At 39.6% G+C, this 17,624-nt stretch overlaps 2 protein-coding genes and 1 non-coding gene across 5 annotated transcripts; 1 reads left to right on the top strand and 2 right to left on the bottom strand.

The window, feature by feature from the left end:
- The first annotated feature begins 1,291 nt into the window (after positions 1-1,291).
- Positions 1,292-6,679, top strand: LOC104418263 (betaine aldehyde dehydrogenase 1, chloroplastic). Its single transcript, XM_039306193.1, is given in 18 exon segments — positions 1,292-1,543; positions 2,205-2,347; positions 2,719-2,799; positions 2,883-3,031; positions 3,344-3,436; positions 3,530-3,653; positions 3,734-3,799; positions 3,887-3,911; positions 3,914-3,952; positions 4,120-4,196; positions 4,804-4,917; positions 5,426-5,503; positions 5,607-5,734; positions 5,736-5,753; positions 5,904-5,964; positions 6,052-6,151; positions 6,154-6,157; positions 6,403-6,679. Coding segments are annotated over 18 exon segments (1,500 nt in total). The 5' UTR covers positions 1,292-1,434; the 3' UTR covers positions 6,494-6,679.
- On the bottom strand, positions 6,591-10,046 carry LOC104418252 (pentatricopeptide repeat-containing protein At1g74900, mitochondrial). Of its 3 annotated transcripts, XM_039306192.1 has the most exons (4): positions 7,936-10,046; positions 7,632-7,824; positions 7,313-7,546; positions 6,591-7,043 (listed from the first exon to the last, which is right to left on the bottom strand). In XM_039306192.1, the coding sequence occupies exon 1, from the start codon at positions 9,878-9,880 to the stop codon at positions 8,399-8,401; it is 1,482 nt and encodes a 493-aa protein (XP_039162126.1). In that variant the 5' UTR covers positions 9,881-10,046; the 3' UTR covers positions 6,591-7,043; positions 7,313-7,546; positions 7,632-7,824; positions 7,936-8,398. The 3 variants fall into 3 exon arrangements, with proteins under 3 accessions (XP_039162126.1, XP_010027839.2, XP_018722407.2); XM_010029537.3 differs by having other exon boundaries at positions 6,958-7,546; XM_018866862.2 differs by having other exon boundaries at positions 6,958-7,515.
- Positions 10,047-11,771: 1,725 nt separating this feature from the next.
- Positions 11,772-14,005, bottom strand: LOC104429288. Its single transcript, XR_005547908.1, has one exon. It is a non-coding gene; the product is annotated as a probable disease resistance protein At5g43730 (transcript).
- Between the last annotated feature and the right edge of the window lie 3,619 nt (positions 14,006-17,624).

The following is a 17,624-nucleotide window of genomic DNA, read 5'->3' as shown; positions in this document are numbered from 1 at the left end:
AAAATAAAGTAGAAAAAATTGGGGAAAAGATATTTTATACGAGTCCAGTTTGAAAAAAGAAAAGGAAGAAGAGTTCAATAAGCATATTAAAAAAAGAAACTACAAGATACTTATCTCTCCATTCAACTCATCATATATGTATGTATGTATGTATGTATGTATGTATGTATGTATGCATTATCTTGGAATAATATGTGAAATAATTACTGAACGTCTTTAGAAAAGTTATTGAACATGTGGGAAGCGCGGAATGGCAAGTTCTGTGAAGGATTAATTAATTAATAATTGGTATTGAGAATGTTTAGCATGTGAAAAATGTATTTATTAAGAAATCACTGAAGTTAGATATTTTTATTGTACAATTATATCTTTTGATAACATAACATATAATAATTTTCTCTCCGTACTCCCAATAAAAAGGGAAAAACCCTCCTTCAACAAAATCTAGTGAATAAATAGCAATGACTCGTTGTGAATTTTAGAGAACTTATTCTATAAACTCAGTCATATACATTAAATTGAATTTAGAAAATTAGATATGATCAATCGCATTGAGAATATATTATTTTTAATGATCAGCTTTAAGATAATTTTGAATTAGTTGAGACAACTTTATATTCCTCGTAACTTCCTCTTGCCTGTCAAACTCAGCACTTCACTAAAGTAGTGTCGAGTATATATACCATCTTTTTTAGCAAAAATATGGTAAAATCTTTATCAAGAAACGATTAATGTTAGATATTTGATGAATCACTTGAAGACTTTGCCATTTTTAATGATCTAGATCTAGTTTAAGATGCCCGATTCACCCATCTAATAATTTCTTATATCTTTCATGATTCACCCTGAGAAATCAACTTAGAGATCATTTCAAATAATTTAAGATAACTTCGCCTACCTCATTGCTTCAACTCGTTAATCAAACTCGAGAATTCAGTAATCAGCATTGCGCATGTTTACCCTAAGAAAAATTTCTCAATAATAAATCACTAATTTTAGATATTTATCTATGCAATGTGAAGTTATATCTTTTTTACGACATAATAAATAACAATCTTATCTCTTCGACTGAATATTATGGCGGTGACCAATCACGAATTTTAGAAATCATTCTATAAACTCGGTATACAAATTAACAAATCATTTAAAATAATTCAGTTTCAGTCGATTCAGAATTTCCCACGATCCCACGATTCTCTTTCCAAAAAAAGGAAAAAAAAAAGGAATAATTTGCCACCATTTTCCAGCCGCTGTCTCGCCTGCCACCCACCGCTCCCACCATCCCGGTCGGTGTCAGCTAATATACATCAAAGCTCCGCACCACTGCCCAGCCGAAAGAAAGGAGCAGACTTTTTACACACTAAAGAGAAACAAAGCTCCGATTTCTCTGTCGCGCATATCGTCGAACGCCTCACCGGCGGCGAGATCGGAGAGATGGCGATCAGCGTCCCGACCCGTCAGCTGTTCATCGACGGCGAGTGGAGGGAACCCGTCCTCAGGAAACGCATCCCCGTCGTCAGCCCCACCTCCGAGGAAACCATCGGTCTCTCTCTCTCTCTCTCTCTCTCCATGTTTCTTCAGTGATGTGCTTTGCTTTGAAGTGGGTATCTGAGACTTGGGTCTCGCTTGCCATGTTCCGTTTCTTGATTTGATTCCGTCTGTGCTGCTGCTGTGCTGGAGCGTCGTGCGTCGGTCCTGTAGAATGTGCCGGGAAAGCATGCGGGATCGGGTTTTGGGTGCCTCGCCTCGCAAATGGGTAGTTTGCGAACGAGGTGTTTTTGACCATCTTCGTGTTAAAATTAAGTGGACGCCGATCTCTGTGGAGGCTTGAAGTGAGTTGCTTTGAAGTGGGTATATGCGACTTGGGTCTCATTTGTCGTGTTCCGTTTCTTGATTTAATTCCGTTTGTGCTGCTGTGCTGGAGCGTGTGCTGAGAAAGCATAGGGTCGTCTTTCGGTGCCTGGCGCCGCAACTGGGTAGTTTGCGAGCGAGGTGTTTTGATCATCGAATCGAACGTTCGTGTTGAAATTAAGTGGACATGGGTCACTGTGAAGGGTTGGGCTTTTAAGCTTTTAAGTGGGTTGACGATGGTCTACATAGATTCGACTGTGAAGTTGGATTGTGTATAGATGTTTGTGGGAGGATGCTTTTTTTTTTTTTTTTTTGTTGGAATCTTAGATATGGAGATTATTGATTGTCTGTAGGGTATATACCGGCTGCTACTGCTGAAGATGTGGAGATTGCTGTGGCTGCTGCTAGGAGAGCCCTTACTAGGAACAAAGGGAGTGACTGGGCTTCGGCATTGGGGGCTGTTCGTGCCAAGCACTTGCGGGCTATTGCTGCCAAGGTATGGGCTGTGAACGTTGCTCGAGCCATTGTTCAAACATTTAAGATATGAAGCTACATATTTGGCAGACTACTTAAGTTCTCTTACATTTCTTTATGGTATCGAAGTGGGAAATTATTGCTGATAAAAAAAAAAAAAAGAAAGTAGGAGCATATGCACACTACTCTATCCAGGCCCCTCATTATCTACTCATTTCCATAGAATTTCTGTGCTATAACTTAGAGGAACATCTGAGTTCTTGCATGTCGATTTGTTTTATCATTCAACTTTTATCTTCTACTAATTGCTTTGGCATGTCACATGTGACTTTCTGAATTGCTTCGTATTCTCACGCATTTTCCATGGAAACTTCTTTTATCTTTGCCATGCAGATCACAGAGAGAAAGTCTGAACTAGCAAAACTCGAGGCAATTGACTGTGGAAAACCTCTGGAAGAAGCAGCATGGGACATGGTGACATTTGTAACTTAAAGAGTCGTGCAATGTTTTACTTTTTTGCCATATAATTCACTAATATGGTTGTTAATTCCATCCAGGATGATGTAGCTGGTTGCTTTGAGTACTATGCAGATCTTGCTGAAGGTTTGGATGCTAAGCAAAAGGCTCCTGTCTCTCTTCCTATGGAGTCATTTAAGAGTTATGTTCTCAAGGAACCAATTGGAGTTGTTGCATTGATTACTCCATGGTAATGGTGCTTTATTTTGCTGACCAGATGCGCCACCTAGAAATATCATAGTTTTTATTTCTAACCATTAGATATGATGGATTGGATCAACACATTATTATCAGCCTGTAGCAACTAAATGATGACCTGTGTTTTTTGTGAGATTCTCATCTGCTCATGTTAGACTTCACTGTTTTGTTAGCACCGTGAGTTTTTGTGTCATTTGGGAGACGGCGATTATTAGTTCTTGCTTTGATCATTCAACGGCCTTCCTTGATGGACTAAGAATGATAAAGTTCTTGGTTATGACTTGATGAATCTCATGCAATGCAGGAACTACCCTCTTTTGATGGCTACTTGGAAAGTAGCTCCTGCTCTGGCTGCTGGTTGCACCGCGATACTGAAGCCATCTGAGTTGGCATCTGTGTATGTGTTAATCTTCACTTGCATCATTAACTCAATTCACTCATTTTCCTTATTATTTTTTTAATGCACATGAGCATGTTCTTGAAACTTCAGGACATGCTTGGAGCTTGCTGAAGTGTGTAGGGAGGCGGGTCTTCCTCCTGGTGTCCTCAATATTCTGACTGGACTTGGCCATGAAGCTGGAGCTCCTCTGGCATCTCATCCCCAAGTTGACAAGGTCTGTATTCTCCCATCATCTCTTCATAAACATTTTGTGAAGTTTCCTCAGCAGCTAACTCTCTTGGCTCTTGTCAACAGATTGCATTTACAGGAAGCTCAGCTACAGGGAGCAAGATTATGACTGCTGCTGCTCAACTTGTCAAGGTGCAGCTATTTTTTATGTCTTTGTTGAATTGGAAAGTCTTCCCGTGAGAATAACCTTTCTGGCATGTGTGCATTATGACCTTGCAGCCTGTTTCGCTGGAACTTGGTGGAAAAGCCCCATTGTTGTGTTTGAGGATGTTGATCTTGACAAAGGTTGGTGTTCTGAAGCATATACCCCTCAATAAGACTGAAATGATTGCTATTTTCCTTCAGAAATTAGTTGCGATGGTACATTCATTCTTGGGTGATTTTGATTGAATAAGCTTGATTATGTATGCAATGTTGCTGACAATAGGCCTTACTACTGGTATTTTAAACAGCTGCTGAGTGGACAATTTTTGGATGCTTTTGGACGAATGGTCAAATTTGTAGTGCTACATCCAGACTTATCGTGCATGTAAGTTGTCATCGTACGTTGTCTTTATCTCAGCATTGCAAGGTCATTTGGTACATTATTCTTTTATTTCCTACCTCTGGCACTTGCACTTGGTAAAACTTCTGGATTTATTTTACTTCTTTCTACCTTATCATGCATATGGTTGCATTCCTGAATTAGCATGGGATATCATGCATTGACCTGGAGATACATACTTAATGTGAAATAGAAAAGGAAAATGCAGCGAGAATCTTCTTTGTTGTTATTTGAAGATTCAGGAGCTTTATCAATTTATTGAGAGAAGTTGTGAATTGAGTAGTCAGATCTTGTGAGCCATTCATTAGAACATGGAGGTGGAACTAATGTTGAGTCAACCCTCTGTACCAGCCTTATGGAAGGAGTCAAGAAGAGCTCTTAGTGGAGAAAACTGTGCTTATAATTTGTGACGAAGTAACTGAGAACTTTAGGCACACAAAAGTCATGTTTAAATGAAATAAAATGTCAGATGTCGGAAGACCATAATTGTCCGCTAGGTGTGCATAATATCTTATGAAGTGATTGCTCTCTTTCAAACAACTATATTATATGTTTTGCATTATATTGAATGGGTACATCGCAATTATTTCAGGAAAGCATTGCTGCTCAATTCTTTGAGAAGCTTGTTCAATGGACCAGAAATATAAAAATATCCGATCCCTTAGAAGAGGGTTGCAGGCTTGGCCCAGTTGTGAGTGGGGGGCAGGTATATCTTTCATTACCTGCAGGTTCGGTACTGTATAGTTCTGAAGTCTACTAGTTGGTGCATGTATATGAGTACATTATTGTCTTACGACTCTAACCATTTGTGAAGATGTGTTCTTTAGGGTTTTTGGTCATAACAAATCCCTGGATCAGTTTGCTTACCATTGTAAATAATTGTGAAGATTTAGAGGAGAATGCATAACTTCCTCAATTATTTTACTTTTGCAAGTAGTATAGCCCTTGTCCCATAGCCATTGCAGTAGTTGTATCTTGGGCATAGTCTATGCCATTCATTTGCTATAATCGGGAGCAAATGATCATTTTTGAGGTGATGTGTGGAATGAAGGCGATAATTTCTTCCATAAGTGCCATATGTTTGGAAGAAATCATGGGAAATAGCTTTAGTCTGGGATTTTTAATTACCATTGGTTCTTTTCACTTTTCAATGTTTAGCATCAAATCTGCCAGCTGGATTTGTTGAAATGATAATTTCATTTTCTTTGCTCCAGTATGAGAAAATACTGAAATTTATCTCCACGGCTAAGAGTGAGGGAGCTACTATTTTGTGTGGTGGGGATCGTCCTGAGGTACAGTGCTCTAGCTTGTCACTTTTAGTACTCTCATGAAGAACCCTTCTGCTTCTGAAAATGCTTTTCCTGACTTCTGTGTATCATCTCAAACAATTAATAGCATTTGAAGAAGGGATTCTTCCTTGAGCCAACCATCATAACTGATGTCACTACATCAATGCAAATTTGGAGAGAGGAAGTCTTTGGACCTGTTCTCTGCGTTAAAACATTTAGCACAGAGGAGGAGGCCATTAGCAAATGACACCCAGTGAGTTGATTCATTCTTTTGATAGTGTTCAGAATACAGTGGAGAATCTGCTCATTTATTGTAATCGAAATTGTTACTCCACTCTTGCCTGAGTAGACTTATTTAAATTGGGACATTATTTGAATCTCATGATTAATCGATGCTTCGCAGTTATGGGCTAGGTGCTGCCGTGTTGTCAAATGACTTGGAAAGGTGTGAACGCCTGACCAAGGTGAGGTTCAATGTACATTTATGTGACCTTTAGCCCTCAGATGACCAAAAGACTTGATTGTTGTCATATCTTGGTGGTGAATTGCAGGCTTTCCAGGCAGGCATTGTGTGGATCAACTGTTCACAACCGTGCTTCTGTCAGGCCCCTTGGGGAGGAAACAAACGGAGTGGTTTTGGTCGGGAGTTAGGGAATGGTATTATCCACTTCTCTATGACTAAATCGATAACAGAACTCAAAGGAAAATAGAAAAATCATCTAGTAGAGAAAGGGATTCTAATGTCCGAATGATTTTTGTCTTGTATGGTAGTTATAACTCATGAGTGTGTGCAAAGCTGTAACTACTTACTAATATTATTTCAGTAGGTTTGCATTGCACTGAGATAAAATTTGATGATCATAACTTCCTACTGACAAGATAATTGTGCCTTTTTTTCACAGGGGACTGGATAATTATTTGAGCGTGAAGCAGGTTACACAGTACATATCCAATGAACCTTGGGGATGGTATAAATCTCCCTCAAAGCTGTGAACTCTACCGAGGTAGCTCAGGATGTTTTCCTTGTGCTGACTACTAAAAATAAGGATTGAAGGCCATTGTATAGAGACTATAGAATGGATGGGAAAAAAAAATCGAACAAGATTGCGGATCTTGTTTATCATTTTATTTCTACTCATTAGCATTTAACGTTTCGATATTGCACTTCCATTTACAAAAGGCTTGTGCAAATTTTCATAGAGTGCATTTATATGAAGACCATATTGATGCATAGTCATTGCTACTTTCTCATTGCCATTATCAAGCCAGAGCTCTGCCGGGTGGCTGACTCCTCAGAATTTGATATATGCTGTTGCTTGATGGAGCGGGTAAAGCTACTTCGATGCCCAGCTACTGCATCCTTACATTTTCTTCATGCACATATCTGAGTCTTATCTCGCCAAAGCATGTTCTTTAAGCACTGCAGTACGTGAAAAAAGTTAATAGGCGAGGTGCAATTTATCGAAATTCTGCATGGAGTCATTTCAGGGAGTTACAACAATGCCGTCCATTTGAAGGGCAGTGTTTTCGATACAAGAAATTCCTGCATAATTGAGCAAATAGACGCTATAAGCCATCTTCGTAAAGGTCCATCCGCCATAAATAATTTGCCGTGTGTGAATATCTGCATCAAGGACCTAGAATTGGCAAATTTCATTTAAAATTAGATTCTAAATGCATATGTAGAAGAAAATGATCCCAGTACTTAATTTGTGTTTTCGCCTTTTCTCAAGCCTCAGAAGTGACAACACGTTCAGTGACACAGAAGAAAAACACAAACTGGAACAAAGCTGATGATTGGACTATATTTACTTCATCCAAGTGCATCCTCCGAATCTCATCCTTCTTATTCCAGCTTTCAATTGTTTTCAGTCCTTTCTAGTCCAGGATCTCGTCAGGAGTAGCCACAGAATGCCTCTCGAGCCAATCACTTGCTTCCGTCCTGAATATCAGCCTGTTAAACTGAAGAAGCTGTGAAAGATTTGCTCCTAAATTTACCACACATCAGCAAACACCTGAAGCCGGAGTATTGTAGCACGGTGAACCCTAATAAACAAGATAAATTAGCTTAGAAGAAAAATCACGACAACTAAAACTAAATGAACATCACTTTCATCAATGAAAGCAATACCTTCCCAATGACATTCATGGAGGAGAAGAATGTAAAGTATTTTAAGCTGCAGCAGATTCATTCAAAGAACTGAAAATAGGGATTTCTGGGTTCTCCTTGATAAACAATTCGAGCAGTCAATCACCCTTAAAAACCTTGCAGCCTTATCAAGGGATATCAAACTGACCTCCACATGAATGAATGACAATGTCACCTGAAAATACAACAAAAGAGAAGACATAAAGCACCTAAAGAACAAGCAGTTCCAACACTGGAGAATGTCTCTGCGAGAATGAAAAGTACCAAAAGCATGTGCCTAACTTACTTGAATTACTGTAAATAAAAGGCTCTGAAGATGTCAGAAGTGCCACAGATTCCAGCAGCCTCTCTTCCTTCCCGACTGCCCAATGTCAAGCAACAAGTAGACAGGATCAAAGTTTCATCCCTCGAGATGATAAGCCTGTGCTCTAGGCTCAGGATTTCTTTCTGCTGAAGTCCTGATCGATATTTCCATAACATCATCCAAGTTCCAACTGGAGAAGTATAATCAGGACAGCAATCTACCAACTATCTCATTCTGACCATTGGGTCACAAGGACAAACTCAAAATAAAAAAAGTTGAATGAGTATCTGTCACATCCGTAGGTGCTTACAATGGCAAAACCTGTCCCCTGGAGGTTTGCTGCTCGCTGATGCATTCTGTAAGATTTGAAAAGCTGAAACTCAAGCTGGGAAAAGGGGATGAATTTCATCGGCAGGTTCAATATTAGATCAACAGAGAGCTCAAACTATAACTTGAAACGACGAGGAAGACGACCAGATTTGCTTTGCACTCTAAGGATCTCCTTTGCAAAACCTTGGTTTCCAGTAAGTAAAAGACCATCCAAGACCCTGTTGAAAGTTAATTTTCTTGGCACAAATCCTCTGTCAACCATCTCAATCAATAATTTCCCTGCCAGCACCAAATCATCTGATTTCTTCCTGACAAACATGGAACTGATAAGGATGTTGTATGTGTCCAAATTTGGCAAGCAAACCCCACTTCCCATTTTCTCAAACAGGTGGATGCCATTCTCTATTTTTCCGGCATCGCAAAAGTAATGAATTATGATATTGTACGTCTGTACATTAGGTTCACAACCATCCTGCCCCATTCTCGACATAAATTCCACAGCCCTGTCCATATGCCCTGCATGACACAGTCCCCTAATCACCAAATTGTAAGTGATCGAGTTGGGCACATAACCCTTCCTCAACATTTCTTCAAAAACCAGAATTGCATTTTCCACATTGTCTTTCTTACAGAGAACCTGAATCATGGCATTATAAGTTGCAACAGAAGGAAGAATTCCCTCTCTAGCCATCTCATCAAACACCCTTTTAGCTTTCTTAATCTCACCAACGATGCCGAAACCATGGATCACCGTGGTATACGTGACAACATCAATATCACACTTCCTCTTCTTCATCTGCAGAAAGAATTGCCAAGCCTCATCAACCTGGCCAGCTCTAAAGAACCCTTTAAGCATTATATTATATGTTGTCGAACTCGGGGTCAACCCCCTGTCCGCCATCTCCTTCAACACCTCCAAAGCCATCGGCGTCCGCTTGATCAAACACCACCCATTCGCAATTATGTTATAACTAACACAATCAGCCTTAAACCTGCCCCCGAAAACTTTAAACAACTTGTTGCTAGCCATCTCTACATGTCTAGACTTGCACAGTATATCAAGAATGGTATTGAAAGAGCTCAAATCCTGACGGCAACCGTGCTCGTGCATCGACAAGAACACCTTGACCGCCCTATCGGGCTTGCCGGCGGCGACGTACCTCTCGGCGATGATGGCGAAGGTCTTCGGGGAGGGGCCGAGGCGGAGGGACCGCATCCGGGCCACGAGGGCCCACGCGGCCCGGAAGTCGCGGACGCGCGCGGCGAGGTCGACGGCGTGGTCGAAGGAGGAGGCGGCGGCGGGGGCGTAGGCGGGGCGGCGGCGGGAGAGGTGGGCGAAGAAGGACAGGGCCATGGGGGCGTGGTTCCAGAGGCGCTTCAGGGTCTTGTCGACGAGGTCCGGCGTCCATTGGATGGTGGGATCTTGGAGGATTCGGGGCAGGGTTTGAGGGGTGGCGGCGAGGATGGAGGCGGCGATGGAGGCGTCGAGTGGCGGAGGTGGCGGCGGCAGCGGCGGCGTCGATGCGGCGGTGAAGAAGGAGAAGGAGGTGGAGATGGTGGTGGTCTGAGCAGGAGGTCTGTGCAGAAGAGTGAGCATCTCCGGTTTGGTGAATGGCGCTTCTGAAATGGCCGTGCTGATTGAGAGTAGACCTGGTCGATCTGCTTGGGCGGACCGGACTTGGTATCAATGGGTCACGTTACTCAAATCCGGCGAGGGTCGTCGGCCTTCGCCCAAACGACCCTTGTCGCACTGTCGCCTTTACGGCGATGGCGGGATGGCGGAAGTTACGAGGGCCGTAGAGGCCCTTGCTGATTTGCTATCGCTCCTTTTTTTTCTTAAAATTTAATTTAATCAATATTTATATTAAAAATCGATTTCGGGGCAAGACGACGTGGTTTTGCACATTTATTGTTGAGTAGGCAACTTCGGTAGGTCATGTAGGCCAATTTATTCTTAAAATAATGCCACATCAATTTCCGGCTATCATTGCCAAAATGGCATTTAATGCAATTTTTAGAATTTTTGGCATTTAAGTGTCCACTATGCCAAATTTGAGCATTTGTGGTGTATTTTGCCCTACATTTTTCTAATCAAATCCGCTTACGAGCTAAGACATGACAAATTTATTGCAATTAAACAAAACAATTTGAAAATTTGACCTAAAATTCAAATTCCCATTCAAACTTTCTATTCACCTTTCTTTTGCTTGTCCGGATAGATTAATTTTGTCATTTCTGATGGACTATAAAAGAAACGCAAGCTTTCCTTCCATTTTCCCTTGGAAACAAATAGCCACATTAGTCCAAAAAGAAAACGTATTGAACTTATCTCTAGTCGAGTCTAATTCAGCAAATATTGAGTCGAGTAAATTTTTAATGATTATATATTGTTATCATTTCCTCAGATAAAATTGGTTGGATTTTGATCGAAACACAACAAATTGAAATTTACATGAAAATTTCTTTACCTCTTTATGCAGCGGGACAATTAAAATCCTTTGTTTTATACATTGACAAATAATTTATAGCCCTTATCTAAATTGAGTTTTACTATTACATCTTGCTTAGAAGCAAAAAGGAAAAAAAAGGGAAAAAAAAAAGAAACGACTTTTGCAAACTCAATAACAGAGGCCCAAAGTAATGGCCCCACAAACAGTACAACGACACAAGTTGGCAAAGGTAAGTAAAAGTAAATAGTACAAAACACAACTCACAACTCACAACTCAAGGGTTGAATTATTGCGCGTGCGGACAAACAACCCTTTAGAAAGTTGGACTACGGAAATAAATCGCAAGTTTACACATACCAGCCTCACTTACTCCGCTCGCGAGGGTAGGAATCCGATCTTGGGCCAGTTTTGAGAGAACCATTCACCGTCCCAATCTTTTATTTTACCTCGTGCCTCTTCAAACGTCATTTCTTCTTCGAGACTCTGACCAACCCTCCAAGTGACCCGGGCGGCTGGGTCCCACTCGAACTTGGCCCACCAGTCTTTGTCTCCAAAGATCGAGAAGCTTCCCCTCGCGCTGTTCGAGTCCAACGGCAACTTTCTGAGACCAGGGCAGCTCTCTATGCGAAATTCCATTCCTTGAGGGAAAAATAGAGTGTGGTCGCAAATACTCCTTAGATTTGGAAGATTTCGATCTTAGAAATTTAAGACATGAGAATAATCCTGAAGTAGCTAATTCCTCTCTTGCAAATCCATCCCCGATTATTTTCTCCATCGAAGGGCTGTCTTTGACTTCCAAATTTTGGAGTTTCGGAGCATGCACGAGCCAGGACAAGTCCAAAAATCCGCAATTATAAACAAAAACATAAAAGACTGGGGAAGCAAAAGCAGTTGGGCGCTCGTCCTATCCCTTGAGTAATCTCCATCTTCACGAGCATAGGGCAATCGACTAGATGAAGCACCTCTAAATGCGAGAAATCACCGCTCCCTTTTAATGAGTGGCTTATTGGGATGCTGGTCAAGTCCTTGCAATCATTGATCCATACTCTCCTTATGCATCTTTGTAAGGATTGGAATATTTTTAGGGCAGAGAAAGATTTTTGCACCTTGATAGATAAGTCGGTGAGATCTTGCATGTTCCCTAGTTCCTCTACCACCTTTTCTTCCTTCTCTAGACTCGATTCCCACAAGCTGAACACATTCAACGGTAAGCTTGCAATTGCCCCTGTCGGAATTAGGATAATCCTATGTGGTAAATACCTATTATCAAATAGCAACCACCGTAACCGAGTCAAGTTCTTGATTTCCTTGGGCAACTTCAACGATACAAGTGCTCGACAGGTTCAAGTACTGTAGGCTAATCAGATTGCAAATCTCTTTGGGGAATGACTCAATATTTTCATTGTCAGACAAGTCAAGCACCTTCAAACAAGCCGTCATTGACTTGAAAAATCCTCTTGGCACGAGACTCACCTTAGTTTCCCTTACAAACAAAGTTTCGAGTTGGGAACACATAGGTGGTGCTCGGTTGATATTTGCAATCAAATTTCCCCATATAGATACTTTCTCCGCTTCCCTCCATTTGGAGATCATCTCCGTGGACATGTCTTCTTCGTTCTCTATCACTAGCAACTTGTTCTCCCTTTGCCCGTGGTCACGAGCGATCCATGTGGCCATGTCGCGGATAACGTCATGCATCTTTACAGTTGCTTGTTCATATACATTATAAGGCCCACTTTCCAATAGACAAGCCCTCTTTAAATCCCCCAAGATAGATGCTCCCTCGTCCCGCTTATGATATACATCACTAGTGTCTCCTAACAAGCCCTCTCCAATCCAGAGTTCAATTAGATTGTCTAGAATTATGGGGTAATCCTCAGGGAAGCAACAACAGTAAAGGAAGCAAGCTTGTCGAGTAGCATCATTTAAGTTATCATAACTGAACTTTAGTATGTGGTATACTTCCTCCACCATACCTGGTAGCTTGTGCGGTCTGCTCCTCAACGTTGTTAATGCATGCCTCCACTCACTGGGGTTGTCTTTACCGGCCATGGCTTGCCCAACAGTAATAAGGGCTAGTGGCAACCCTTTGCACTCTAGGACAATGTTTTTGGCGAGCTCTTGAATTTCTGGATGAAAATGTACAATCGATTTGCCAACATTGTTCTCGAACAATCCCAGGGCTTCTTCAGGTGTCAAGCACTGTACTTCGTAGGCTTCGTCGGCTCTCATTTGGCGCATACTTCCTTGACCGAGTTGTGAATACTACTTTGGATCCGTTCTTGAGACAAGAACGAGGAACTCCGATTTTGGAAAGGTCCAACCTCTCCCATACATCATCAATCAACAACACAAACTTCTTCTGGGTCAAAACTTCAACAGATGATGGACCCTCATACTGAGACCATCGTTCCCAAATCTCATCTTTAATGTCAGCCTTTTCCTTATGATGTCTCGAATGTTATCTTCATTCACTTGCCTGGACACCACCACCCAAATAACGACCTCGAATCCATGATTTGCGCCCAAAGGTCCTTGTTGATCCTTTTCATCAGGGTGGTCTTTCCCACACCACCTGTTCCGTATAACCCAATCACTCTTATTTCTTTTTCGTCCACGAGCCATTTCCACACTTTATTAAAGGAAATATCAAGCCCCACGGTCTCGTCCATAGGCATCGTAAGTACTGGAGGAGGAGGCAATGGCAACGTAGTGTTAAATTCTTCTTTCTTGAGCTCCTCGCTTCATTGAGCATTCGATCAACTGTTTTCCCCAATCGATAGCCCGACCAGCAGTTTTGTGGAAGACAATGACCGAGACATTTGATTTGGTCACGTTCCCTGGCTTCTCGAAGAACTTGATCTACCTCACCTAAAAAATTTTGCACCTTGCCTAACCAGTTCACCACTTCTCCGTGCGACGTACACCTCCTCCTTCTTCTTCATGTTCCACCCTTGCTTTCACATCTTCGCTCTTGGCATTCAGGTCTTCAGTTTCCATCCGCAATTTGTCGACATTATGTTTCAGATTATAAATGTAGCCCAAATGTGTACTGGCCAAACCCCATAAATATTTGATGAGATCTGAAAGAGGACTTGCGAAATCCATTGGTTCTTTCAGGGACGAGAGATTGAAAAATGGTGTATTCAGATGGGGATGGAGAGTGGGCGAATGGGTGGAGTTCGATAATGGTAGTCATCCCATAAGAGATTGACTTCGCAGACTCAATAATAGAGGCCCAAAGTAATGGCCCCACAACACCACGATGATGCAAGTTGGCAAAAATTTAAGTAAAAGTAAAAAGTGCAAAACACGACTGGGGGCTGAATTATTGCGCATGCGGACAAACAACTTTTTAGAAAGTTGGACTATGGCAATGGAGACTGTAGAGTGTTACTCACGACTTATGTATGGATGTACGTATGCATGTATGACGTATCTATTATCCAATATACCACTAATCCTTGCTTTCCGAGGAATTTTAGGATAATGTTAATTAAACATGGTAATATTTTTAAGTACATCAATTCTTTGTTGATTAGGCAGCTTGCTCATAGTTTTATACTTTTTCGTTTTTCGTGAAAAAATGTGGTTTTCGAAAATTATTTTTCAGAAAGCCTTTTTTTTAAAGAAAATAATCATATTTTTCAGTGTTCGGCTAAAATTTGAAAATGAAGTAGAATTTTTTTTGCTATTTAGTAAGATAAATCTTTTCCTGTATGCATTCATTTTCAATAATTTTTTATTTTTTATTTTTAAAATCAATTTTCAATTTAAATTATTTTCCCTTCCTTTTCTTTTTTTTTTTTTTCCTTGTCCTTTTTTGTTTTTCTTTTCTTTTCTCCTTCTTCCTTCGCCTTGGGCGATCATTGGGTACAGTGATGGCTGGCGATTGACCATTGGCGAGCTCCGACTTGCCATAGGTTAACAAGCTGAGGCAAGGCTTGAGCCTTTGTCGAGGTCGCCAAAGGTTGGCGAGGCTTTGGGACCTCGGATGAGCTCGGCATCACCACGCCATAATCTAGCAAGCTCAACTCTTGCCGACCTATGGTGAGGCCCTCATTGATTTGTTGCCGCTCCTCTTTTTTTATTTACTTTTTAATTTAATTAAAATTGATTTTGGGGCAAAACGACGTTGTTTTGCACATTCATTATTGAGTAGGCAACTCTGGCAAGCCACGTAGACCAATTTACTATTAAAATAATGTCACATTGAATTTCCGGCTACTTTCACCAGAATTGACACTTAAATATCTAGATTTTTTTTATAAAAAAATGATATTTAAGTGTATCTTTTGGAACTTTTGGCACTTAAGTGTCAACTACATTAAGTTTTGACACTTGTGGTGTACTTTGCCAACATTTTTCTAATCAGATCCACTTAGAGTTAACACATGACAAATATATTACAATTAAACAAAACAATTTGAAAATTTGACCAATGCCCGTTCAAACTCTCTATTCACCCATCTTTTGCTAGTTTAGATAGATTAATTTTGTCATTCTGATGGGCTCTATAAAAGAAAAGCAAGCTTTCCTTCCATTTTCCCTTGGAAACAAGTAGCGACATCAGTCCAAAAATGGCAACGTATTGAACTTATCTCTAGCCGAGTCTAATTCGGCAAAAAATGAGTCGAGTGAAGTTTCTAATGATTATATATTGTTATCATTTCCTTGGAGAAAATTGGTGGGCGGTGGTTCTAATGATTATATATTGTTATCATTTCCTTGGAGAAAATTGGTTGGATTTTGATTGAAACACAACAAATTGAAAATTATATGAAAATTTGTTTATCTCTTTATGTAGCGGGACAATTAAAATCCTTTGTTTTACATATTGACAAATAGTTTATAGCCCTTGTCTAAATTGGGTTTTTCTGCTACATTTTGCTTAGAAGCAAAAAAAAAAAAAAAAAAACAAAGAAACGACTTTTACAAGCTCAATAATAGAGGCCCAAGGTAATGGCCCCCCGATAGTACAATGATACAAGCTGGCAGAGGTAAGTAAAAAGTAAATAGTACAACACACAACCGACAACTCAGGGGCTGAATTATTGTGCATGCAGACAAACAGCTCTTTATAAAGTTGGACTATGGAAATAAAGCGTTGTATATATAATTACAGACTCTTCCACAAAATTCTCCATTGAATATAATATATCTGTCCTGCAAGATACCACTAATCCTTGCTTCCGAGAAATTTTAGGATAATGTTAATCATACATGGTAAAATTTTAAATACACTGATTCTTTATTGATTAGATAGCTATTCATAGTTTTATACAAAAAAGATTTTTCCTAGCATTGTCATGTAATTTTCGTAATGGAGATTAATTTAAGGAGAAAATAATTTTTTGTATTGGGCAATAATTTTGTAATATTTTGAATTGACAACTTTAATTGGTAAAGTTAATGCCTGTGTAATAGAAAATTGTAACCTCGAAAGAATTTAGCATTATATTTACTTTATTTTTTTGTGAGTAATTTTACTTGATCCACTCGTCTAGTTAGTTGGGAATTGGCTATAGTCGTAAGGTCAAGCAATAGATAGGCGACACATTAACTTTTGACAAATCAAAAACTGGACATTAAAAATTATATGCATCATGGATTTAATTATCCAAACATGCAATATATCGGTCATAGGAAGTAAAACAACTAGCAAAGTAAAGCATTGCATAGGCATAGTTTAGTTCAATTTAAAAAAATAGATGAATAGTAACATATAGAGTTCTAGTGGTTGCTTGCGCAACAATTATCATAACTTAATAAAGTTTAGTCACTATAACTGGTTCAAATTACTTAAAAGGAAATTTCAATACCTAAAAGTGCAATTGAACAATTGGACAATAGCACAATAAAACTCAAGATAGACAATTGTTATATAGCAATTATACACTGCTATGAGATACGGAGAAGTTATACCTGTGGTGTTGAAACGTTAAATTTTCCACCACACTTCCATTTTTATTTTTTAATCTGTTGTACTTTGAAATTGTTTGTAAGATGATATGGCGTATGAAATGACATTTCATGATTTTGAGGTATGATCAACTCTGTCGTTCTATTTTACTTGATAGATTTGTTAAGAAGACAATATGTAAATAGATTAGTATATAGAAGATCCCATTACCATGCGGTCCCACATTTCTATTTCCAAAATAATGGACCAGTTTATCTTATAATCGAAAGATGTTTTCTTTGGTGTTTGGTTGATGGGATCAGTGGCCAACTGGACAAACATCTCAATTTTTGTAGTTATCCTAGCAAAACTTTTTGCTGGTCCTGGCTCGCGTGTATTCAGTTACTGGGGAATTGTATATTTTCTTGTATAGTGGTTACTCGTTGCAAACAAGGAAGAAATAAAATACAGTGTAAAGAGATTACACTTCCGATCCCCACACTTTTATTATGATTGGCCCTTTTATTGTCATTTGTCATTAATTCTAATTACTGCACTCTTCTCTAAACACAATACAAGTAATTTCATCAAATTTTCATTCAAAATCTGGTGAAATATTTTTAGTCAACACTCCAAATTTTCAAATAGATTAATTTTGTCATTCTGATGGACTGTATAAAAGAAAGGCAAGCTTTCCTTCCATTTTCCCTTGGAAACAAATAGCGACATTAGTCCAAAAAGGACAACGTATTGAACTTTTCTCTAGTCGAGTCTAATTCAACGAATATTGAGTCGAGTAAATTTTTAATGATTATATATTATTATCATTTTCTTAGAGAAAATTGGTTGGATTTTGATCGAAACACAACAAATTGAAATTTATTTGAAATTTTGTTTACCTCTTTATGCAGCGGGACAATTAAAATCCTTTGATTTACATATTGACAAATGATTTATAGCCCTTGTCTAAATTGGGTTTTACTATTACA

This window comes from Eucalyptus grandis, chromosome 2 (assembly GCF_016545825.1).
Source record: "Eucalyptus grandis isolate ANBG69807.140 chromosome 2, ASM1654582v1, whole genome shotgun sequence".
NCBI lineage: Eukaryota > Viridiplantae > Streptophyta > Magnoliopsida > Myrtales > Myrtaceae > Eucalyptus > Eucalyptus grandis.
Note: the sequence above shows the minus strand (reverse complement) of the source record. Positions and strands in the feature narration are given on the sequence as shown.

Coding starts and splice junctions, on each gene's coding strand:
- LOC104418252 (XM_039306192.1), bottom strand. CDS start 9,880: ATGCTCACTCTTCTGCACAGACCTCCTGCTCAGACCACCACCATCTCC.